We start from the raw sequence: 24231 nt of genomic DNA, 5'->3' as shown, positions 1-24231 counted from the left end.
GCCAACGCCGCGCCGCTCCCCTCATTCCCCCCCTCTAATTAACGCTAATTAACGCTAATCCCCCCCAACCAGCGCTCCCCGCCCCCCGCCGACCCCGCCTTGCCCCCCTCGGCGGCCGCTTTCCCCCCCAACCTCCCCCAACCCCCCAAAACCTCTTAAAAACCCTCACAAAAACCCGGACGAAAGCCTAAAAACGCCCCCAAAAAGCCCCCAAAAGCCCAAAAAGCGGCGAACCGGCCCCAATTCCGCCGCCGTTTTACTGGGGGGGGGGGGGCTCAGGAGTTGGCGCTGGGCCCCTTCTTCTTGCCGAAGCGGGGGCCGACGTTGCCGAAGCGGCGGTTGTACTGCATGCCCCGCTTGGCTCGCCCCGTCTTCTTCTTCTTCTTCTCCTGCTTGGCCACCTGCGGCGGGGGAGGGGGGAGGGGGGTCGGGGAGGGGGCCCCAAAACCGAGGGGGGGCCCCCCCAAAGCGAGGGGGACCCCAAAAGCTCCCCCCCCCGCAGCGCTCACCTTGGGGGTCTGGCCCCTGACTTTGCCGGCGCGGGCGAGGGAGCCGTGGACTTTCCCTGCGGGAAATGGAAGGGGGGGGGGGCGACGTTAGGCTAACGAGCGCCCCGTTAACGAGCGCCCCGTTAATTAGCAACCCCCCCCCCCCCCCCAAAAACGTACCCCCCAGGAGGCGGGTGGTGAGGTCCAGCGTGGCGAATTCGGGGAGGGGGCTCTGCCCCAGCACGGCGTCGTCGGGGAGGGGGGTCCCGGCGAAGAGCAGGATTTGGTCCTCGGGGCGGGGGCGCCCGCCAGCGCCGCCACCTTCGCCTGGGGGGGGAGGGGGCGGGGAGGTGAGGGGGGGCGAGCACCCCGAAAAGGGGCTGAATTGGGGGGGGTGGGGGGGCTGACCTTGATTTGGGCGACGGTGGCGGCGGCGGGGACCTCGATGGCGTGGAGGGAGTGGGCGCGGATGAAGAGCTGCATGGTGGCGCTGGGGGGGGGGGGGCGCGGGGGGGGTTTAGGGGTGCCCCCCCCCCCAATAAAGGGGGGGATCCCCGGGGGTAACCCCCCCAAGGTGGGGGGAGGGGGAGGTTGGGGGTCTCAGAGCTCCCCCTTGGTCTCTTGGGGTCCCCCCACAGCCTCCCGTGGCGCCCCAGCCCCCCCAAAACAGCCTCCCGCCCCCCCCCCAATGCCTCAGAGCAGCCCCCCCAAACCCTCCCCCAACCCCCCAATCCCCTCAGGGCCCCCCCAAACCCCCCCAGGACACCCCAAACCCCTCCACAAATTCCCTAATCCCCCCTAAATCCTCTCAGAACCCCCCAAAATCCCCTCAGCCCCCCCCAAACCCTCCATCAAACCTCTTAATCCCCCCCAAATTGCCTCAGGGCCCCCCAAATCCCCTCAGGACGCCCCAAATCCTCTAACAAACCCCCTAAGCCCCCCAAATCCCCTCAGGGCCCCCCAACCCCCATATTCCCTCAGGACGGCCCAAAGCCTCTCCCAACCCCCCTAAATGGCCTCAGGACCCCCCAAACCCCCTCAGGACCCCCCAGAACTCCCCCAAATTCCCTCAGGGCCCCCCAACCCCCATATTCCCTCAGGACGGCCCAAAACCTCTCCCAACCCCCCTAAATCCCCTCAGGGCCCCCCAAATCCCCTCAGGACCCCCAGAACTCCCCCAAATCCCCTCAGGACCCCCCAGAACTCCCCCAAATCCCCTCAGCGCCCCCCCAAACCCTCCGTCAAACCCCTTAATCCCCCCCCCCCCCAATCCCCTCAGGACGCCCCAAATCCTCTAACAAACCCCCTAAGCCCCCAAATCCCTCAGGGCCCCCCCAAACCCTCCGTCAAACCCCTTAATCCCCCCCCAATCCCCTCAGGACGCCCCAAATCCTCTAACAAACCCCCTAAGCCCCCCAAATCCCCTCAGGGCCCCCCAAACCCCCCCATATTCCCTCAGGACGGCCCAAAGCCTCTCCCAACCCCCCTAAATGGCCTCAGGACCCCCCCAAACCCCCTCAGGACCCCCCAGAACTCCCCCAAATCCCCTCAGGGCCCCCAAATCCCCTCAGGACCCCCCAGAACTCCCCCAAATCCCCTCAGCGCCCCCCCCCAAACCCTCCGTCAAACCCCTTAATCCCCCCCCCCCCCCCAAATCCCCTCAGGACGCCCCAAATCCTCTCCCAAACCCCCCAATCCCCCCCAAATCCCCTCAGCCCCCCCCGGGCCGCGGCCTCACCTCAGCGTCTCCTCACCAGACGAGAACGCGCCGAGGAAAGGGCGGCTCCGCGCATGCGCCGGGGCGTGGCGGCGGCGCGCTTGCGTCACGTCCGTGCGTGCGCGAGGGGGGTAGGCGGGAAGAAGGCGGCGCTGCCAAGATGGCGGCGATGGCGGCGCTGGGCCGGCGGCTGCGAGCGCTCGGGCGGGCGGTGGGGTGCAGGGGGGTGCAGGTAGGGGGTCGGGGGGGGGGCTGAGGGGGTCTTTGGGGGGGAAAAGACGGATTTTGGGGGTGGGGGGGGGGCGAGGGGCCTGAGGGGAGATGGGGCTGGGAGAGGGAGGGGGGATTTGGGGGGGCTTTTGGGGAGGGGGGATTGGGGGGCTCCTGAGGGGGCAGAAGGGGGGGGGCTGGGGGGATTGGGGGGCTTTTGGGGAGAGGGAGGGGGGATTTAGGGGGAGGGAAGGGGTTTGGGGGGGCTTTTGGGGAGGGGGGGATTGGGGGGGCTCCTGAGGGGGCAGAAGGGGGGGCTTTTGGGGGAGAGGGAGGGGGATTTGGGGGGCTTTTGGGGAGGGGGGATTGGGGGACCCCAGGGAGACGGGGGGAGCTTGGGGGGGCTTTTGGGGAGAGGGAGGGGGAATTTGGGGGGCTTTTGGGAGGGGGGGGAATTGGGGGGGGGGGCTCCTGAGGGGGCAGAAGGGGGGGCTGGGGGGGCTTTTGGGGGAGAGGGAGGGGGATTTGGGGGGGTTTTGGGGAGGGGGGGATTGGGGGGGTCCTGAGTGGGCAGAAGGGGGGGCTGGGGGGGCTTTGGGGGAGAGGGAGGGGGATTTGGGGGGGCTTTTGGGGAGGGGGGATTGGAGGGGGTCCTGAGTGGGCAGAAGGGGGGGGGGCTGGGGGGTTTTAGGGGAGAGGGAGGGGGGATTTAGAGAGAGGGAAGGGGTTTGGGGGGCTTTTGGGGAGGGGGGATTGGGGGGACCCCAGGGAGACGGGGGGAGCTTGGGGGGGCTTTTGGGGAGAGGGAGGGGGATTTGGGGGGCTTTTGGGGAGGGGGGATTGGGGGGGGGGGGGCTCCTGAGGGGGCAGAAGGGGGGGGCTGGGGGGGGGGGATTGGGGGGGCACAGGAGGGGTTGGAGAAGGCTTTTGGGGAGGGGGTGGATTTGGGGGTGCCCCCAAGGCGAGGGGCCCACAGCGCTGCCTTCCCCCCCCCACCCGTCCCTTTTCCAGAACCTTCCGGGGGGCCCCCCCGAGGCCCCCCCCGAGCCGCTGGAGTCGGCGGCCGACTACGCCTTCGTGGAGCGGCTGCTGCCCCCCACCCGCGTCCCCGACCCCCCCCCGCACCCCGCCTACCCCACCCCCCCGCGCTGGGGCCCCCCCAAAGGTCGGGTTGGGGGGGGGGGGGGGCCTTAATCCCCCCCCCCGGGCAAAGTGATGCTCCCCCTCCCTTAATAAGGGGGGGGGGGGGGGGTATTCACCCGTTTGGGGGTGATAAGGGATGGTATTTGCCCCCAGGGGGGTATCTACCCTTGGGATGGATTTACCCCGGGGGGTATTTCACTCGGGGGGGGGTGATAAGGGAGTGTATTTACCCCCCCAGGGGGGTATTTACCCCTGGGGGGGGTAACATGGGGGTATTTATCTCGGGGGGGGGTATTTACTCCCAGGGAGCAATGGGGGGGTATTTACCCCAAAGGGGGTAATTACCCCCGGGGGGGATTACACCCGGGGGGTATTGACCCTGGGGGGGGGCAGGTATTTACTGCCAGTAAGGGGGATATTTCCTCCCAGGGGGCAATTAAGGAGGGGGTATTTACCCCAACGGGGGTAATTACCCCTGAGGGGGGCATTATTGCATTATTTACCGGGGGGGGCAACAAGGAGGATATTTACCCCCCCCCCGAGAGCACAGTATTTACCCCCAGTGAGGCGATTATTTGCTCCTGGGGGCAATTAAGGGGGGTCTTTACCCCAAAGAGAGTAATTACCCATGGGGGGGCATTATTTACCCCCGGGGGGGGTATTTACCCCCGGGGGGGGCAACAAGGGGGGGTATTTACCCCCTGAGAGCACAGTATTTACCCCCAATAACGAAATTATTTCCTCTCAGGAGGTAATTAAGGGGGGGTATTTGCCCCAAGGGGGGTATTTACCCCCCAAGGGGGGGGTGTATTTGCCCCGGGGGGGGGTAATTGAGTTGTTGTCCCCCCCCCCCCCCCAGGTCCCCCCCCGGGACTCCCCTACTTCGTCCGCCGCTCCCGCCTGCACAACCTCCCCGTCTACCCCCGCCGCGGGAAGGGCGGCCGGCGCCTGACGGAGCTGCGGCGCGTGGAGGGGGACGCGAGGGTGAGGAGGGGGGCGGTTTGGGGGTGGGGGATGGGTTTTGGGGTGCCGATGACCCACCTCCCCCCCCCCCCGCAGGCGCTGGAGCGGGAGCTGCGGGCGTTTTTGGGGGGCCTGGGGGCGACGGAGGTGGAGGCGCAGGTGAACGAGGTGACGGGGAGGCTGCGGCTGAAGGGGAGCTGGGAGCGGGAGCTGCGGGGGTGGCTGCTGCGCAGGGGCTTCTAGCGCCCCGAAATGGGGGGGGGAACCCCAAAATGGGGGAAACCCTGAAATGGGGGGCGCCCCAAAATGGGGTGGGGGGACCCCAAAATGGAGGGGAGATGGTTGTGAGGGATGGGGGGGGACCTCGAAATGGGGGAGGACCCAAAATGGGGGGGATGACCCCAAAATGAAGGGGGGGGACAACCCCGAAATGGGATGGGGGGACCCCAAAATGGGGGGGACCCAAGATGGGGGGACAACCCCAAAATGGGGGGGCGCCCCGAAATGGGGGAACCCCGAAATGGGGGGAGAACCCCGAAATGGGGTGGGGGGACCCCGAAATGGGGGGGGAGATGGTTGTGAGGGATGGGGGGACCTCGAAATGGGGGAGGACCCAAAATGGGGGGATGACCCCGAAATGGGGGCGCCCCGAAATGGGGTGGGGGGGACAACCCCGAAATGGGGTGGGGGGACCCCAAAATGGGGGGGACGACCCCAAAATGGGGGGGGACTCCCCGAAATGGGGGGAACCCTGAAATGGGGGGGCGCCCCAAAATGGGGTGGGGGGACCCCAAAATGGGGGGGGAGATGGTTGTGAGGGATGGGGGGGACCTCGAAATGGGGGAGGACCCAAAATGGGGGGGATGACCCCAAAATGGGGGGGACTCCCCGAAATGGGGGGGGGACGACCCCAAAATGGGGGGGGACCCAAGATGGGGGGGACGACTCCAAAATGGGGGGGACTCCCCGAAATGGGGGGTGCCCCGAAATGGGGGGGGACCCCAAAATGGGGGGGACGACCCCGAAATGGGGGGGGGCGGTCGCAAAGTAGAAAATCCTAAAACGGAGACGAAGCGAGAAAAGCGGGGGGACCCCAAAACGGGGGTGAGGGGGCCCCAAATCGGAGTCAACGCCGCGCGTGAGCGGCACAGGCCCCCCCAAAACGAGGTGTAAAGCTGCTGCGAAGGGGCGGGGGCCCCCCAAAACGGAGCCAAACCCCCTCTGAAGCGGAAGAGGCGCCCCAAAACGAGATGTAAACCTGCTCCCACGCGTCGGGGACGCCCCAAAACGGAGCCAACCCCCCTCTGAAGCGGGAGAGGCGCCCCGAAACGAGACGTAAACCTGCTCAGAAGTGGTGGGGGCCCCCCAAAACAACATCGACTCCCTCTGAAGTGGAAGAAGCTCCCCAAAATAAGATGTAAAACTGCTCAGAAGTGGTGAGAGCCCCCCAAAACGGAGCCAACCCCCCTCTGAAGTGGAAGAGGCGCCCCAAAACGAGATGTAAACCTGCTCAGAAGTGGTGGGGGCCCCCCAAAACGGAGTCAAACCCCCTCTGAAGCCGAAGAGGCGCCCCAAAACGAGACGTAAACCTGCTCAGAAGTGGTGAGAGCCCCCCAAAACGGAGCCAACCCCCCTCTGAAGCCGAAGAGGCGCCCCGAAACGAGATGTAAACCTGCTCCCACGCGTCGGGGACACCCCAAAACGGAGTCAACCCCCCTCTGAAGCGGGAGAGGCGCCCCGAAACGAGACGTAAACCTGCTCAGAAGTGGTGGGGGCCCCCCAAAACAACATCGACTCCCTCTGAAGTGGAAGAAGCTCCCCAAAATAAGATGTAAAACTGCTCAGAAGTGGTGAGAGCCCCCCAAAACGGAGCCAACCCCCCTCTGAAGCGGGAGAGGTGCCCCAAAACGAGACTTAAACCTGCTCAGAAGTGGTGGGGGCCCCCCAAAACGGAGTCAAACCCCCTCTGAAGTGGGAGAGGCGCCCCAAAACGAGACGTAAAACTGCTCAGAAGTGGTGAGAGCCCCCCAAAACGGAGCCAACCCCCCTCTGAAGCCGAAGAGGCGCCCCGAAACGAGATGTAAACCTGCTCCCACGCGACGGGAACCCCAAAACGGAGCCAACCCCCCTCTGAAATGGAAGAGGCGCCCCAAAACGAGACTTAAACCTGCTCAGAAGTGGTGGGGGCCCCCCAAAACGGAGCCAATCCCCCTCTGAAGCGGGAGAGGCGCCCCGAAACGAGACGTAAACCTGCTCCCACGCGACGGGAACCCCAAAATAACATCACACCCCACCCCCCCCACCCCCCCCAAAATGGAACAACCGCCTCCGGCGAGCGCCGAAACTCCCCGAAAACCGAATTAAACGCTGCCGGCGAGCGCCGGGGGGGCTCCTTGCGGCGCCGCCTCTTTATTTACATCCCCCCTCCCCCCCCCCACGGCGAAGGGGGGCCAAAAAATGTACAGAAAGGTGTTTTTACTGAAGGTAGGGGTTTAGAAAAGGGGGTGGGGGCGAAGTTGGGGGGCCGGGGGTCCCCGGCTCAGCTCTGCGAGTAGTATTGGTTGTAGTTCCACGGTGTTTGGTAGCTGTAGGCGCCGTAGCCGTGCTGGGGGGACGGAGGGGGGGTCGTCAGCGCGACCCCCGCCCCGCCGCAGCCCCGGGGCTCCCCCGGCCCCCCTCCCCCCCACTGACCTGGTACCAGTAGTTGTAGGCGGAGGGGTTGGAGCCGACGTCTCCCCCCGAAGCGGAGAAGTTGAGGGGACCCAAAAGGCCGGAGGTTTCGTCGGGGCGGAGGCGTTTGTCGTCGGGTTCGTCCGAGCTGGGGGGAGAGGGGGGGGATAAGGGGGAAAATTGGGAATTTTGGGGGGAAAAGGAGAAATTTGGGGGTAAAAGGGGAGAAATTTGGGGGTAAAAAGGGAGAAATTTGGGGGTAAAAAGGGTGGAGAGGGGGGAAAGGGGAGAGGTTGGGGATAAGGGGGAAAATTGGGAATTTTGGGGGAAAAAGGAGAAATTTGGGGGTAAAAGGGAGAAATTTGGGGGTAAAAGGGAGAAATTTGGGGGTAAAAAGGGGGGAAAGGGGTGAGGTTGGGGAAAATTGGGGGGAAAAAGGGGGGAATTTGGGGGGAAAAAGGAGAAATTTGGGGGTAAAAGGGAGAAATTTGGGGGTAAAAAGGGTGGAGAGGGGGGAAAGGGGAGAGGTTGGGGATAAGGGGGAAAATTGGGAATTTTGGGGGAAAAAGGAGAAATTTGGGGGTAAAACGGAGAAATTTGGGGGTAAAAGGGGGGGAAAGGGGTGAGGTTGGGGAAAATTGGGGGGAAAAAGGGGGGAATTTGGGGGTAAAAAGGATGGAGAGGGGGGAAAGGGGAGAGGTTGGGGATAAGGGGGAAAATTGGGAATTTTGGGGGAAAAAGGAGAAATTTGGGGGTAAAAGGGAGAAATTTGGGGGTAAAAGGGGAGAAATTTGGGGGTAAAAGGGGAGAAATTTGGGGGTAAAAAGGGGGGAAAGGGGTGAGGTTGGGGAAAATTGGGGGGAAAAAGGGGGGAATTTGGGGGGAAAAAGGGAGAAATTTGGGGGTAAAAAGGGTGGAGAGGGGGGAAAGGGGAGAGGTTGGGGATAAGGGGGAAAATTGGGAATTTTGGGGGGAAAAGGAGAAATTTGGGGGTAAAAGGGAGAAATTTGGGGGTAAAAAGGGGGGAAAGGGGTGAGGTTGGGGAAAATTGGGGGGAAAAAGGGGGGAATTTGGGGGGAAAAAGGGAGAAATTTGGGGGTAAAAAGGGTGGAGAGGGGGGAAAGGGGAGAGGTTGGGGATAAGGGGGAAAATTTGGGGGAAAAAGGGGGGAATTGGGGGTAAAGGGAGAAATTGGGGGTTAAAGAGGAGAAGAAAGGAGGTAAAAGGAAGAAATTTTGGGGGAAGAGGGGAGAAATTGGGGGGTAAAGAGGAGAATAAAGGGGGTAAAAGGAAGAAATTTTGGGGAAAAGAGAGAAATTTGGTCATAAAAGGGAGAAATTGGGGATTAAAAGGGGAGAAGTTGGACACAAAAAGGAGAAATTGGGGAATAAAAAGAAATTGGGGAATAAAAAGAAATTGGGGAATAAAAAGGGGAGAACTTGGGGAATAAAGCGGCAGAAATCGGGGGGAAAAAGGGAGAAGTTGGGCATAAAAAAGGAGAAATTGAGGAATGAAAAGGGCAGAAATTGGGGGGATAAAAGGGGAAAAATTGGGCAAAAAAAGGGATAAAAGGGGAGAAATTGGACATGAGAATGGGGAATAAAAAGGGCAGAAATTGGGGGATAAAGGGGGAGAAATGAGGGATAAAAGGGGAGAAATTTGGGATACAAAAGGTGAAATTGGGGGATAAAGGGAGAATTCGGGGGATTAAGGAGGAGAAATTGGGGGATAAAAATGGGTGAAAACGGGGATAAAGGGGAGAAGGCGGGGGATAAAAATGGGCGAAGTTGGGATTAAAGCAGTGGAATTGCGGGGTGAAAACGCGGTAAAAGAGAAAAAATTGGGGGATAAAAGGGAAAATGAATTAAAAAAAGGGGAGAAAGTGGAATAAAGAAGGGAGAAGTGGGGATAAAAAGGGAGAAGTTTGGATCAAAAGGAGCAAAATTGGGTAAAAGGGGGAGAAGTTGGGGGATAAAAAGGGAGAAATTGGGATAAAAAGGGGCAAAATTGGGTAAAAGGGGGAGAAGTTGGGGGATAAAAAGAAGTTGGGATAAAAAGGGAGAAGAGGGGGGATAAAAGGAGCAAAGTTGGGATAAAAGGGGCGAAATTGGGTAAAAGGGGGAGAAATTGGGATAAAAAGGGAGAAATTGGGGATAAAAAGGGGCAAAATTGGGATAAAAAGGGAGAAGTTGGGATCAAAAGGAGCAAAATTGGGTAAAAGGGGGAGAAGTTGGGGATAAAAAGGGAGAAATTGAGATAAAAAGGGGCAAAATTGGGTAAAAGGGGGAGAAGTTGGGATAAAAAGGGGCAAAATTGGGATAAAAAGGGGCAAAATTGGGATAAAAAGGGGCAAAATGGGGGATAAGGAGTTGGGATAAAAGGGGAGAAGAGGGGGGATAAAAGGAGCAAAGTTGGGATGAAAAGGGGCGAAATTGGGTAAAAGGGGGAGAAGTTGGGGATAAAAAGGGAGAAGTTGGGATAAAAAGGGGCAAAATTGGGTAAAAGGGGGAGAAGTTGGGGATAAAAAGGGAGAAATTGAGATAAAAAGGGGCAAAATTGGGATAAAAAGGGAGAAGTTGGGGATAAAAAGGGAGAAGTTGGGGATAAAAAGGGAGAAGTTGGGGATAAAAAGGGAGAAGTTGGGGATAAAAAGGGAGAAGTTGGGGATAAAAAGGGAGAAGTTGGGGATAAAAAGGGAGAAGTTGGGGATAAAAAGGGAGAAGTTGGGGATAAAAAGGGAGAAGTTGGGGATAAACAGGCCCAAAATCGGGTAAAAGGGGAGAAGTTGGGGGATAAAAGGGGCGAAGCGGGGCCGTGAAAGGAGAGAAGTTCAGGGGATGAAAGGCGCAATTGGGGCAGTAAAAGGGGAAGAATGGGGGGGATAAAAGGGGAAGGACTGGGATAAAGAGGGGGGAAGCGGGGGTCCGAAAGGGGTCCCCTCACCCGTTCTCGGGGGCCCTCTTGCGCGCGGCGTGCTGTTTGAGGATCTTCTGGTGCTCGTCGTACGCCGTCAGCAGGCTGCGGGGGAGAGCGAGGCGGGGGTGACCGGCCCCTTCCGCGGCCCCCGCGGCGCGTTTTGGGGTGTCTTTCCCCACCCCCGCCCCCCCCCCCAACACCCAACCTGTGTATGCTGGAGCCGAAATCCTCGAGGAATTCCACGCGGCGTTGGGAGAAGATGAGTTTGGCTTCGTCGGGGAGGGGGCTGCGCAGCGCCCGCTCGAAGCAGCTCATGGTGTTGCCTTCGTTTTGGCGGACGTCGGCTCCGAATTCCATCTCCAGGAGGTTGGCGTGGAGGCGGGCGTTGTCCTGTACCCACCGCCCCCGTCAGGTTTGGGGGGGGGGGGGGGTGTCCCCAAGGTCAAGGGGGGGGTCCCCAAGGGGATTTTGGGAGCCCCCTTTGGGGTTCTGGGGTCCCCGGGGGGGTTTGGGGGGCCCCCAAGGGGGTCTGTGGGGTCCCCGGGGGGGTTTGGGGACCCCTGAGTGGGGCTGTGGGGTCCCCAAGGGGATTTTGGGAGCCCCCTTTGGGGTTCTGGGACCCCTGAATGGGGCTGTGGGGTCCCCAGTGGGTCCCCAAGGGGATTTTGGGAGCCCCCTTTGGGGTTCTGGGGTCCCCGGGGGGGTTTGGGGACCCCTGAGTGGGGCTGTGGGGTCCCCAAGGGGATTTTGGGAGCCCCCTTTGGGGTTCTGGGGTCCCCGGGGGGGTTTGGGGACCCCTGAGTGGGGCTGTGGGGTCCCCAAGGGGATTTTGGGAGCCCCCTTTGGGGTTCTGGGGTCCCCGGGGGGGTTTGGGGACCCCTGAGTGGGGCTGTGGGGTCCCCAAGGGGATTTTGGGAGCCCCCTTTGGGGTTCTGGGACCCCTGAATGGGGCTGTGGGGTCCCCAGTGGGTCCCCAAGGGGATTTTGGGAGCCCCCTTTGGGGTTCTGGGGTCCCCGGGGGGGTTTGGGGGGCCCCCAAGGGGGTCTGTGGGGTCCCCGGGGGGGTTTGGGGACCCCTGAGTGGGGCTGTGGGGTCCCCAAGGGGATTTTGGGAGCCCCCTTTGGGGTTCTGGGACCCCTGAATGGGGCTGTGGGGTCCCCAGTGGGTCCCCAAGGGGATTTTGGGAGCCCCCTTTGGGGTTCTGGGGTCCCCGGGGGGGTTTGGGGACCCCTGAGTGGGGCTGTGGGGTCCCCAAGGGGATTTTGGGAGCCCCCTTTGGGGTTCTGGGGTCCCCGGGGGGGTTTGGGGACCCCTGAGTGGGGCTGTGGGGTCCCCAAGGGGATTTTGGGAGCCCCCTTTGGGGTTCTGGGGTCCCCGGGGGGGTTTGGAGACCCCTGAGTGGGGCTGTGGGGTCCCCAAGAGGATTTTGGGAGCCCCCTTTGGGGTTCTGGGACCCCTGAATGGGGCTGTGGGGTCCCCAGTGGGTCCCCAAGGGGATTTTGGGAGCCCCCTTTGGGGTTCTGGGGTCCCCGGGGGGGTTTGGGGGGCCCCCAAGGGGGTCTGTGGGGTCCCCGGGGGGGTTTGGGGACCCCTGAGTGGGGCTGTGGGGTCCCCCTTGGGGTTTGGGGGGCCCCCAGAGGGGTTTCAGAGCCCCCAAGGGGTTTTGTGGACCTCGGAGAGGAGGTTCTAGAGCTGCAGCTGGGGCTTGGGGGCTTTTGGCCTTTGTGAGGCTCAAAGTGGGGTGACAGAGCCCCAAAAGGGGTCGGGGGGTCCCCAAAAGGGGTCGGGGGGTCCCCAAAAAGGGGTCGGGGGTCCCCAAAAAGGGGTCGGGGGTCCCCAAAAAGGGGTTGGAGGTCCCCAGAAAGGGGTCGAGGGTCCCCAAATGGAGTCTGGGGTCCCCAAAAAGGGGTCTGGGGGTCCCCAAAAGGGGTCTGGGTCTGGGGGTCCCCCAAAAGGGGTCTGGGTCTGGGGGTCCCCCAAAAGGGGTCTGGGGGTCCCCCAAAAAGGGGTTTACAGCACCTACAGAGCCCAACCACGAGACCTCCAGCCCCCCCGCGACCACGTCCAAGCGATCGCCGTCTTCAGAGCCGAAAGCCCACCCCGCCGCCGCGGCCCCCCACCGATCCCCCCCCCCCCCCTCCCCCCCCGCCACTCGTTAGAAGCGCCCTAACGAGCTTTTCCGCCTCACCGGATCCTTTTCCAGGGCGTCCACCAGCACCTTGCGAGCTTTGCCGAGGTTTTTCTGCACCTTGCAAGCTTGCCGAGCTAATTTGACGGCGTAGAAGGAAGCGAGGGGCAGCCCCTCGTTAGCGTGCATGGCTTCCAGCAGCAACGCTTCCGCCTCTTCCAGGTTTCCCTGCCGTCGTTCCAGGCTGACGCGGCGCAGCCGGACCATGGCCAAACCCGGCACCACCTCCTCGAAGCAGCGTAGGATACGCCGGGCTTCGTCCAGATTCCCTGGAGAGGAGGATTTGGGGGTGGTTATGGGGGTCCCGGGGCGGTTACGGGGTCCCCAGGGGGGTTAACGAGGGTCCCTGGGCAGTTACGGGGGTCCCTGGGGTGGTTACGGGGTCCCCAGGGGGGTTACGAGGGTCCCTGGGGTGGTTATGGGGGTCCCTGGGGCGGTTACGGGGTCCCCAGGGGGGTTACGGGGGTCCCTGGGCAGTTACGGGGGTCCCTGGGGTGGTTACGGGGTCCCCGGCGCAGTTATGGGGGTCCCGGGGCAGTTACGGGGTCCCCAGGGGGGTTACAAGGGTCCCTGGGGTGGTTATGGGGGTCCCCAGGGGAGCTATGGGGGGGTCCCTGGGGTGGTTATGGGGTCCCCGGGAGGGTTACGGGGTCCCCGGGGCGGTTATGGGGGTCCCTGGGGCGGTTAGGGGGTCCCAGAGAGGTTATGGGGGCCCCTGGGGGGGGTATGGGGGTCCCTGGGGGGGGTATGGGGGTCCCCAGGGCAGTTACGGGGTCCCTGGGGGGGTTATGGGGGCCCCAGGGGTGGTTACAGGGCCCCAGGGGGGTTATGAGGGTCCCTGGGGGGGTTACGGGGTGGTTATGGGGGTCCCCAGGGCGGTTATGGGGGTCCCTGGGGGGGGTTACGGGGTCCCCGGGGTGCAGCCTCGTCCCCTCCTGCTTGAGCTGGCGGCAACGCAGGATTATTTTGGGGGGCTAAATACAAATTCAGTGGCTTTGGGGGGAAACGCGGCGCCTCTGCCCGAAAACGGAGCGTTTGGGGGGGAAAAAAGGCATCTGAGCCCCCAAAAAGGAGCGTTTTGGGGTGAAATGCGGCCCCTGCGCCCCAAAACGGGAACATTTTGGGGTGAAATTTGGTATCTCAGCTCAAAAAAATGGAGGTTTTCGGGGTAAAATGCGGCACGCCAGCCTGAAAACAGAGCGTTTGGGGGTGAAATTTGATGTCTCGGCCCAAACATGGAGCATTTTGGGGCAAAACGCAGCATTTCAGCCCCAAAATTGGAGCGATTTGGGATGAAATACGGCATCTCAGCCTGAAAATGGAGTGTTTTGGGGTGAAATGCGTCTCCTCTGCTCCAAAACAGAGCATTTTGGGATGAAATTTGATGTCTCAGCCCCAAAATGGAGCGTTTTGGGGTGAAATGCAGCATCTCAGCCCCCAAAAAGGAGCGATTTGGGGTGAAGTTTGATGTCTCAGCCCAAAAATGGAGCGTTTTGGGATGAAATACGCCATCTCAGCCCCCAAAAAGGAGCGATTTGGGGTGAAATGCAGCATCTCGGCCCAAAAATGGAGTGTTTTGGGGTGAAATATGCCATCTCAGCCCCAAAAAAGAAGAGATTTGGGGTGAAATTTGATGTCTCAGCCCAAAAATGGAGCGTTTTGGGGTGAAATACGCCATCTCAGCCCCCAAAAAGGAGCGATTTGGGGTGAAATGCAGCATCTCAGCCCCCAAAAAGGAGCGATTTGGGGTGAAATGCAGCATCTCGGCCCAAAAATGGAGCATTTTGGGGTGAAATATGCCATCTCAGCCCCCAAAAAGGAGCGATTTGGGGTGAAGTTTGATGTCTCAGCCCAAAAATGGAGCGTTTTGGGATGAAATACGCCATCTCAGCCCCCAAAAAGGAGCGATTTGGGGTGAAATGCAGCATCTCGGCCCAAAAATGGAGCGTTTTGGGGTGAAATATGCCATCTCAGCCCCAAAAAAGAAGAGATTTGGGGTGAAATTTGATGTCTCAGCCCAAAAATGGAGCGTTTTGGGGTGAAATACGCCATCTCAGCCCCCAAAAAGGAGCGATTTGGGGTGAAATGCAGCATCTCAGCCCCCAAAAAGGAGCGATTTGGGGTGAAATGCAGCATCTCGGCCCAAAAATGGAGCATTTTGGGGTGAAATATGCCATCTCAGCCCCCAAAAAGGAGCGATTTGGGGTGAAGTTTGATGTCTCAGCCCAAAAATGGAGCGTTTTGGGGTGAAATACGCCATCTCAGCCCCCAAAAAGGAGCGATTTGGGGTGAAATGCAGCATCTCAGCCCGAAAATGGAGCGTTTTAGGATGAAATGCAGCATCTCAGCCCCCAAAAAGGAGCGATTTGGGGTGAAATGCAGCATCTCAGCCCAAAAATGGAGCGTTTTGGGATGAAATACGCCATCTCAGCCCCCAAAAAGGAGCGATTTGGGGTGAAATGCAGCGTCTCAGCCCAATCCCGCAGCGTTTTGGTGTGAAATGTGCCCTCTCCGCTCAAACCCGCAGCGTTTAGGAGCGCAACGTGGTGTTTTAGCTCAGAAACGGGGCCGTTTTAGGGCCGCCCGAGGCCCCCCGCGCCCCCAAAACGCCCCTTTCTGATCCCGCCGCCGCCCCAGCACCCCCAAAATTGTCCGTTTTAGGGGTTACCTCACCTTGTTTTTCCTCAAAAGCCGCCCAGAGGAGGTGGATGTTGGGTTTCCTGGGGAGGTGATACCCGCACGCGCGCTGAAAAACGCTCCTGGCTCCCGTCACCGTGTGGTTTTCTAAATATTTGGTGTACTGGAGAGGGGGGAAAAAAAGGTGGGAAAAAAAGGGGGGGGGGGGGAACGGGACGGGACAGACAGACAGACAGACGGACGCGTGAGCATCCCCCCGCCGCCCGGCCGGGCGGGGACGTGCTGGATCGGGTGGGGGGCACTCACGTTAAGACCCCTCGCTTCCGAATTTCCTGCGCCCTCTTAGGCGGGGGGAAGGCGCCGCGGGCGGGTAAAAAAGCAGCAGCGGAATTTAAGAAAAGGGAGTTAGAACCGCGGTCGCGAGGGGAGCGCGAGCTCGGAGCGGCCCCCGCCGGCGGGGGGGCGAGGGGAGGCCACCCCACACCAACCTGAGGGGGGCTCGCTCCTTTGGGGGGGGCTCGCTCCTTTGGGGGGGGCTTCCTCCTTTGGGGGACGGGCTCGCTCCTTTTGGGATGGGCTTCCTCTTTTTGAGGGGGGCTCGCTCCTTTTGGGGGGGGGCTCGCTCCTTGGGGGGGGCTCGCTCCTTGGGGGGATGGGCTTCCTCTTTTGGGGGGGCTCGCTCCTTTTGGGATGGGCTTCCTCTTTTTGAGGGGGGCTCGCTCCTTTTGGGGGGGGGGCTCGCTCCTTGGGGGGGGCTCGCTCCTTGGGGGGATGGGCTTCCTCTTTTGGGGGGGGGCTCGCTCCTTTTGGGATGGGCTTCCTCTTTTTGAGGGGGGCTCGCTCCTTTTGGGGGGGGCTCGCTCCTTTTGGGGGGGGGCTCACTTCTTTGGGGACGGGCTTCCTCTTTCAGGGGGGGCTTCCTCCTTTTGGGGGGGGGCTCGCTCCTTTTGGGATGGGCTTCCTCTTTTTGGGGGGGGGCTCGCTCCTTTTGGGGGGGGGCTCGCTCCTTTTGGGGGATGGGCTTCCTCTTTTGGGGGGGGCTCGCTCCTTTTGGGGGGGGCTCGCTCCTTTTGGGGGGGGGCTCACTTCTTTGGGGACGGGCTTCCTCTTTTGGGGGGGCTTCCTCCTTTTGGGGGGGGGCTCACTCCTTTTGGGATGGGATTCCTCTTTTGGGGGGGGGGGCTCGCTCCTTTGGGGGGGGGGGCTTCCTCTTTTGGGGGGGCTCGCTCCTTTTGGGGGATGGGCTTCCTCTTTTGGGGGGGGGGCTTCCTCCTTTTGGGGGGTGGGCTTCCTCTTTTGGGGGGGCTCGCTCCTTTTGGGGGGGGCTCGCTCCTTTTGGGGACGGGCTCACTCCTTTTGGGATGGGCTTCCTCTTTTGGAGGGGGCTTGCTCCTTTTGGGGGATGGGCTTCCTCTTTTGGGGGGGGCTCGCTCCTTTTGGGGGGGGGGGGCTCACTTCTTTGGGGATGGGCTTCCTCTTTTGGGGGGGCTTCCTCCTTTTGGGGGGGGGGGCTCGCTCCTTTGGGGGGGGGGGCTTCCTCTTTTGGGGGGTGGGCTTGCTCCTTTTGGGGGACGGGCTTCCTCTTTTGGGGGGGGCCCACTCCTTTTGGGACGGGCTCGCTCCTTTTGGGATGGGCTTCCTCTTTTTGGGGGGGGCTCGCTCCTTTTTGGGGGGGGGGGCTCGCTCCTTGGGGGGATGGGCTTCCTCTTTTGGGGGGGGCTCGCTCCTTTTGGGGGGGGGCTCGCTCCTTTTGGGGGATGGGCTTCCTCTTTTGGGGGGGGGCTCGCTCCTTTTGGGGGGGGGGCTCGCTTCTTTGGGGACGGGCTTCCTCTTTTGGGGGGGGCTTCCTCCTTTGGGGGGGGGCTCGCTCCTTTTGGGGGGGCTTCCTCCTTTGGGGGGGCTCGCTCCTTTTGGGGGATGGGCTTCCTCTTTTCGGGGGGGGGCTTCCTCCTTTTGGGGGGTGGGCTTGCTCCTTTTGGGGGATGGGCTTCCTCTTTTGGGGGGGGGCCCACTCCTTTTGGGACGGGCTCGCTCCTTTTGGGGGGGCTTCCTCTTTTGGGGGGGGGGGCTTCCTCCTTTGGGGGGGGGCTTCCTCCTTTGGGGGGGCTCGCTCCTTTTGGGGTCGGACTCGCTCCTTTTGGGACGGGCTTCCTCTTTTGGGGGGGGGCTCGCTCCTTTTGGGGGGGGCTCGCTCCTTTTGGGGGGGGCTTCCTTTTTTGGGGGGACGGGCTCGCTCCTTTTTTTGGGACGGGCTCCCTCGTTTTTGGGGACGGGGTCTCTGCTTTTTTGGGACGGGCTCGCTCGTTTTTGGGACGGGCTTCCTCTTTTCTGGGACGGGCTTTCTAGTTTTTTGGGTGGGCTTTCTAGTTTTGGGGGTGGGCATTTTCTCTCTTTTTTTTGGGACGGGCTTTCCCTTTTTTGTAATGTTTTTTTTTTTTTATTTTTTGGGGTTTGGGGATTTTTTTTGGGGGGGGTTGGGGTGCTTTTCTTGGGTTTTGGGGTGGGCTTTCTCTTTTTTGGGACGGGCTCTCTTTTTTGTAATGGGTTTTTTTGGATTTTTAGGGGGTTTGGGGATTTTTTGGGGGGTTTGGGGATTCTTTGGGGGGTTTGGGGGTGCTTTTCTTGGGTTGTGGGGTGGGCTTTCTCTTTTTTGGGACGGGCCTGTGGCTTTTGGGGACGGGCTCTCTTTTTTTTGGGACAGGCTCTCTTTTTTGTAATGGTTTTTTGGGGGGTTTGGGGATTTTTTGGGATATTTTTGGGAGGTTTTGGGGTGGTTTTCTTGGGTTTTGGGGTGAGCTTTCTCTTTTTTGGGATGGGTCTTTGGCTTTTGGGGACAGGCTCTTTTTTTGGGACAGGCTCTCTTTTCTGTAATGGTTTTTTTGGGATTTTTGGGGGGTTTGGGGATTTTTGGGGCGGTTGGGGATTTTTTGGGGGGGTTGGGGTGCTTTTCTTGGGTTTTGGGGTGCTTTTCTTGGGTTTTGGGGTGGGCTTTCTCTTTTTTGGGACGGGCTCTCTTTTTTGTAATGTTTTTGGGGGGATTTTTGGGGGGTTTGGGGATTTTTGGGGCGGTTGGGGATTTTTTGGGGGGTTGGGGTGCTTTTCTTGGGTTTTGGGGTGGGCTTTCTCTTTTTTGGGACGGGCTCTCTTTTTTGTAATGTTTTTTGGGGGGTTTTGGGGATTTTGGGGGGGTTCTGGGATGGTTTTCTTGGGTTTTGGGGTGGGCTTTCCTTTTTTTGGGACGGGCTTTCCCTCCTTTGGGGTGTTTTTTGTTGGGTTTTGGGGTGGGAGGGTGCCGGCGCGGCGGTCTCACCTTGATCCAAAACTCCTCGTAGAGGGCGCAGGCGATGACGCAGCGTTCGAAGAGGACGATGGTGCGTTCGTGCGAGCCGGCCGCCATTTCGTAATCCAAATAATCCCGCCAATTCCGCAGCTGAGCCCTCTCCAACGGCTTCACGTGGAAATAAGGACGCTTGATCTGCCCGGAAAATTGGGATGGAGGCGTGAAAACGCGGCGACGGCATTTTTGGGAAGGCCCTGGCGCGATGTTGGGGTGGTCGATCCGATTCTACGTACCCCGTCCTCAAAATTCCAGCGTTTGCTGACTTCCGCCTCGTTTTGAGCGTAGATTTGTTGCCGCATGGAAATCACCAGCTCCCGGATTTTTTCCTGGTCTAAATCCTCCTGGGAATTAAATGGGATACGGGTGGGAAACGGGGGGGATCCCCAGAGAACCCCCGGGATCCCCCCTTTGGGTGCCTACCTGGGCGTCCGCCGCCGCCGCCGCCGCTTTCCCCTCCACGCCGGGGGGTAAATCCTCTCCCGGCGGCGCTTCCGTCCCTTCCGGCTCCGGCGGTTTCGGCACGGGATCGGTGGCCAGCTTGGATTGGACCCAGAGAAGCTCCTCCGGAGACAAGATGTCTTTCGGGGGGTTGTGGAGGACGTGCTCCTTGAACCTGGCGGGGGACGAGGGTTGAAGGCGGGGGGACGCCATCCCGGAGGGATCGGGACAGGGAATGGCGGGAATTGGCCTCGGCAGCCGTTTTCCACAGGGATATTTTGCCCCCACGGGGATACTTTGCCCCGGTGGCCATTTTCCGTGGGGATACTTTGCGCCCCAGTGGCCGTTTTGCCCCAGCAGCCATTTTCCGCAGGGATATTTTGCCCCTGTGGGGATATTTTGCCCCAGCAACCATTTTCCACAGGGATATTTTGCCCCACGTGCCCATTTTTCCACAGGGATATTTCCCTACCGGGAAGTTTTACCATTGTGGGTAATTTCCACAGGGATATTTTACCGCTACGGGCATTTTCCGTGGGGATATTTTGCCGCAGGGATGTTTTACCGCTGCGGTTATTTTCCACAGGGGAATATTTTGCCACCGTGGGCATTTACTGCCGCCGGTATTATTTTCCGCAGGGATATTTTGCCCCGTGGGCATTTTCCGCAGGGATATTTTGCCGCTGCGGGTATTTTCCTACCACGGAAATTATTTTTGGGGGACGTTTCACCGCCGCGGGGTATTTTCCGCGCCGGCGGGGGTACGTACTTCTCCCAGTGATGGTTGTAGAGCTGCGTGGGCATGGAGAGGACGCGGTCGTAGATACCGGTGACGGCTCGCAGGTCTCCCTGTTCCCGTTCCCACTCGACGTAAAGCTCCCATAACTTATCCGAACGGAAATCCATGCCGGCAGCCGCCACCGCCGCCTCGAAAACGCTAACGGAGAGAGAGGGAGAGGTGGAACGGGCAGCGCCGGGACGGCGATTCCCTACGCCGGAGCTGTTCGCCGCCTACGCCCGGCGCTTACCCGCGGATTTTTTGGATGGATTCGGGAAGATTCATGTCCAGGGTGGATTGGAGGTAGGAGATGTAGTGGATCCAGAGGTCCATGCTGAGGGGGATGGACTGCAGCCCCCGCTCAAAAACCTGCCGGGGGGACACCGAGCGTCACCGACTGTCCCCACCACGGGACGGGGACCCCCGACGGGACGGGGTACCCCACCCTGCACCAAAAATTTGGGTGAAATGAGGCAAAATGCCTCCGGAGAGGCTGGGAATGGGGGTGGAAACAGGCGGCGGCAGCCCAAAGCGGTTCGGAAACGCTGTTTTGATGGCAAATGCAGCGTAGAAATGGTGTGGAGACCCCCAAAACACCCCGCGGAGCCCCAGAATACCCGTCTGACCACCAAAATACCCTTGGGGACCCCCAGAACACCCCTGTCCGCCCACCAAAGAGGGGAAAAGAGGGGGTGACAGCCCAAAACCAGTGTGGGGACCCCCAAAACACCTCCATCTGTCCTCCAAAATACCCTGGGGACCCCCAAAACACCCCCGCCTGCCCACCAACAAGGGGAAAAGAGGGGGTGACACCCCAAAAACAGTGCGGGGACCCCCAAAACACCCCTGTCTGTCCCCAAAATACCCTGGGGACCCCCAAAACACCCCCATCTGCCCACCAAGGAGGGGAAATGAGGGGGTGACACCCCGAAACCGGCGCGGGGACCCCGCACCGCACCTCCTCGGTCTCCCGGCTGCAGTCGAAGCGCCGCTCCATGTCGGCGTATTTTTTCCAGTAGCCGTAGCAGTAGGGGTAGTGGGCGAAGAAGGCGTCGAAGGCTTTGCGGGCGGCGAAGAGGTGGTTCTGCAGCGGGGGTTTGGGGTAAAAACAGGCGGTTTTGTAGCAACAACAAGAGCAGTTCGGCATCGGGGGGTTTCTCATGCTCTATTTATTAATTGAGATTAATAATTACGCGTAAGGAATCATCCCTGACGCGAGGAAAAACAGCCCCGGGCAGCGGGTGATGCCATGCGGTTTGCACCAGGGTGAGTTTTAATTAGGGTTTAACGAGGCCGGTGGCTTGAGGTGAGTTTTAACGAAGGTTTTAACGGGGCCGGCGGCTCAGGGTGAGTTTTAACGAAGGTTTTAACGGGGCCGGCGGCTCAGGACGAGTTTTAACGAAGGTTTTAACGGGGCCGGCGGCTCAGGGCGAGTTTTAACGAAGGTTTTAACGGGGCTGGCGGCTCAGGGCGAGTTTTAACAGGATTGGTGGCTCAGGGCGAGTTTTAACGAAGGTTTTAACGGGGCCGGCGGCTCAGGGCGAGTTTTAACGAAGGTTTTAACGGGGCCGGCGGCTCAGGGCGAGTTTTAACGAAGGTTTTAACAGGGCCGGCAGCTCAGGGCGAGTTTTAACGAAGGTTTTAACAGGATTGGTGGCTCAGGACAAGTTTTAACGAAGGTTTTAACGGGGCCGGCGGCTCAGGGCGAGTTTTAACGAAGGTTTTAATGCCGCCACTGACTCAGCACGAGATTTAATGACGGTTTAACGGGGCTGAAGCCTCGGGGTGAGTTGTAACGAAGGTTTTAGTAGGGCTGGGGGGTCGGGGGGAGCTTTAAGTCAGGTTTTAACGGGGGCGAGCACGTCTTAACGAAGATTTTAATTACCTCTTGCTCGACGTACTGGAGGAGCTCGGTCCAGGCGGTGAAGTCGTGGGGGTTGTTGCGCGCCGCCTGCCAAAACTTCTCGAATTCGAGGGGGTAGGCGAGGGCGGGCTCCTCGGCGGGGGGCTCGGGCTCGCGGGGGGCGGGGGTTCCTCGGGAGCGGCCGGGGGGGCTCCTCGGGCTCGGGGGGCGGGGGCGGCGCCGTTGCAGCTCTGCGGGACGGGGGGCGGCGGCGGCGGCGGCATCGCGCTGCTCCTCGGTGGGGCTGGGGGCCGGGGGCGGCAGCTCGGCCACGGGGGCTGGGGGGGGGACACGCACAGGGTTAATGAGGCGGTGGGGGGGCCAGGGACCTGATTGGGGCCCCCCGCTGCTCCCCCTCCGTCACCCCCCAGCTCTGCCCCCTCCCCGCTCCGTGCCCCACTGCGGCACCCCCAGCCCATCCCGCCCCACTGGTCTCCGCTCCCAGCCCCCTGCCCCGCAGCTCCCCCCCCTCAATGAACCCCCAATTCCCCCCAATCAACCCCCCTAAGTCCCATCTGCCCCCAGAGCTGCCCCACAGCCCCCTGCCCCATAGCCCCCTCCCAAATTACCCCCTAAGTCCTATCTGCCCCCACAGCTGCCCCACAGCCCCCTCCCCACCCCACCCCCCCATTAACCCCCAGTTCCCCCCAGAGCTGCCCCACAGCCCCCCAATTAACTCCCAGTTCCCCCCCAATTAATCTTCCATAAGTCCCATCTACTCCTAAACCCGCCCCAAAGCCCTACCTCAGCCCCCCAATTAAGCCCCAGTTCCCCCCAATTAACCCCCAGTTCCCCCCCAGAGCCGCCCCACAGCCCCCCTGCCCCACAGCCTCCCCCCCAATTAACCCCCAGTTCCCCCCAATTAGCGCCCAGTTCCCCCCTAAATCCCACCTCCCCCAGAGCTGCCCCACAGCCCCCCTCAGCCCCCTGCCCCACAGCCTCCCCCCAATTAACTCCCAGTTCCCCCCAATTAACTCCCAGTTCCCCCAATTAACCCCCAGTTCCCCCTAAATCCCACCTGCCCCCAGAGCTGCCCCACAGCCCCCCATTAACCCCCCAATTAACCCAATTAAGCCTCACCTCCCCCCGAGCCGCCCCACAGCCCCCTCCCCACCTCCCCCCCCAATTAACCCCCACCTCCCCCCAGAGCTGCCCCACAGCCCCCCATTAACCCCCCAATTAACCCAATTAACCCCCACCTCCCCCCGAGCCGCCCCACAGCCCCCCCCCCCCCCCCCCCCAATTAACCCCCACCTCCCCCCAGAGCTGCCCCACAGCCCCCCTCAGCCCCCTGCCCCACAGCCTCCCCCCAATTAACTCCCAGTTCCCCCCAATTAACGCCCAGTTCGCCCCTAAATCCCACCTGCCCCCAGAGCTGCCCCACAGCCCCCTGCCCTACAGCCTCCCCCCAATTAACTCCCAGTTCCCCCCAATTAACTCCCAGTTCCCCCCAATTAACACCCAGTTCCCTCCTAAGTCCCACCTCCCCCCAGAGCTGCCCCACAGCCCCCCATTAACCCCCCAATTAACCCAATTAAGCCCCACCTCCCCCCGAGCCACCCCACAGCCCCCTCCCCACCTCCCCCCCAATTAACCCCCACCTCCCCCCAGAGCTGCCCCACAGCCCCCCATTAACCCCCCAATTAACCCAATTAAGCCCCACCTCCCCCCAGAGCCGCCCCACAGCCCCCCATTAACCCCCCAATTAACCCAATTAACCCCCACCTCCCCCCAGAGCCGCCCCACAGCCCCCCCTCAGCCCCCTGCCCCACAGCCTCCCCCCAATTAACCCCAGTTCCCCCAATTAACCCCCAGTTCCCCCCTAAATCCCACCTGCCCCCCGAGCCGCCCCACAGCCCCCTCCCCACCTCCCCCCCTTCACCTCACCTCACCTCAGCCCCCCGCCCCCCCTCGCCCCCCGCCGCTCTCCCCTCACCCCCCCCCTTGCTCACCGGGGGCCCCGGTGCCGCCGTCCCCGCCGTCCCCCAGCGCTCCCTCGGCCCCACCGCGGCCCGGGCTGCCCGGAGCCTCCGGTCCCTCCGCCGCCATCTCGTCGCGCCCGCCGGGACCCGGATGAAGCAACCAAAGAGAGGGGCGGGGGCGGGCGGGACAGAGCGGCGGCGGCGGCGGGGGGGGGGGTGGCGCAGCAGCGCCGCCTGGCGGGCGGGAGGAGCCATAGGGGCAACGCGTTCACCACCGAGCCGCCGGCGTTCACCATAGAGACGCAGCAGCGGGCTAGAGCGACTTCCGCTTTCTCTTCCAAAACCATAGAGACGCGGCGGAGAAGAGACGCCAGAGCGGCCTGGAGGCTCTGTGACAACCATAGAGACGCTGAGGAGGGGGGGGGGGGGGAAGACAGACCAGAGCGGTCAACTGGCTGTTGAACAACCATGGGGGGGGGGGGGTGTCACTGAGCGACCATAGAGACAGGGCGGCAGGCCTAGAGTGGCCGACCGCCATCTTGACCGAGGGAAGAGCGCCCGAGCTTTACTGCAACCTTTATTCCGCCGTATTTACAATCAAGCTAATAAAAATTTATACATTATTTACAAATTAAATAATTCCGCTGACGCCACACGAAAGGGAAACGGTTTTGGGGTGAAAGGGAGCGGTTTTGGGGTCAAACGGCCCCAGTCCGGTCGCCTGCGCCTCTTTGTTCCCTCCCCGCGGTTTTCACCCCAAAACAAAGGAAATTTTGAGGAATCTCCCCCCCCAAAAAAAAAACAAACAACAAAATTACCCACGTGAAATAGAACCGGCCACAAAAATTCATGATTTCGGCTCAAAATGTTAAAAAAAAAACAAACAAAAAGGGTTAAAAAAAAAAAAAAAAAATCAA

The 24231-nt window shown here is 61.1% G+C and overlaps 4 protein-coding genes across 5 annotated transcripts; 1 reads left to right on the top strand and 3 right to left on the bottom strand.

Annotated features, from left to right (window-relative positions):
• Positions 1-267: 267 nt before the first annotated feature.
• FAU (FAU ubiquitin like and ribosomal protein S30 fusion) lies at positions 268-2348 on the bottom strand. Its single transcript, XM_087773039.1, is given in 6 exon segments — positions 268-401; positions 510-565; positions 669-786; positions 789-815; positions 897-978; positions 2227-2348. Coding segments are annotated over 5 exon segments (402 nt in total). The 5' UTR covers positions 972-978; positions 2227-2348; the 3' UTR covers positions 268-275.
• Positions 2308-4777, top strand: MRPL49 (mitochondrial ribosomal protein L49). The gene is made up of 4 exons (XM_087773043.1): positions 2308-2437; positions 3427-3580; positions 4418-4542; positions 4618-4777. The coding sequence occupies exons 1-4, from the start codon at positions 2366-2368 to the stop codon at positions 4762-4764; spliced, it is 498 nt and encodes a 165-aa protein (XP_087629169.1). The 5' UTR covers positions 2308-2365; the 3' UTR covers positions 4765-4777.
• Positions 4778-6881: 2104 nt separating this feature from the next.
• LOC148053595 (pre-mRNA-processing factor 39-like) lies at positions 6882-23494 on the bottom strand. Of its 2 annotated transcripts, none has more exons than XM_087772985.1 (14): positions 23345-23494; positions 21375-21670; positions 20448-20654; positions 19740-19858; positions 19481-19648; positions 18694-18886; positions 18507-18614; positions 18244-18408; positions 14970-15096; positions 12297-12565; positions 10313-10497; positions 10135-10209; positions 7213-7339; positions 6882-7126 (listed from the first exon to the last, which is right to left on the bottom strand). In XM_087772985.1, the coding sequence occupies exons 1-14, from the start codon at positions 23439-23441 to the stop codon at positions 7061-7063; spliced, it is 2202 nt and encodes a 733-aa protein (XP_087629111.1). In that variant the 5' UTR covers positions 23442-23494; the 3' UTR covers positions 6882-7060. The 2 variants fall into 2 exon arrangements, with proteins under 2 accessions (XP_087629111.1, XP_087629112.1); XM_087772986.1 differs by having other exon boundaries at positions 20448-20573.
• Positions 16281-18239, bottom strand: LOC148053596 (uncharacterized; the record flags this gene model as incomplete). Its single annotated transcript, XM_087772901.1, has 1 exon — positions 16281-18239. A coding segment is annotated over one exon (1959 nt), but the record flags the coding sequence as incomplete, so codon positions are not given.
• Positions 23495-24231: the final 737 nt, after the last annotated feature.

This window comes from Nipponia nippon, unplaced genomic scaffold, assembly GCF_047370975.1.
Source record: "Nipponia nippon isolate SJK-2023a ecotype South Korea unplaced genomic scaffold, ASM4737097v1 scaffold_38, whole genome shotgun sequence".
Taxonomy (NCBI): Eukaryota; Metazoa; Chordata; class Aves; order Pelecaniformes; family Threskiornithidae; genus Nipponia; species Nipponia nippon.
The sequence above is the reverse complement of the archived record's forward strand: the minus strand, read 5'-3'. Positions and strand labels throughout refer to the sequence as shown.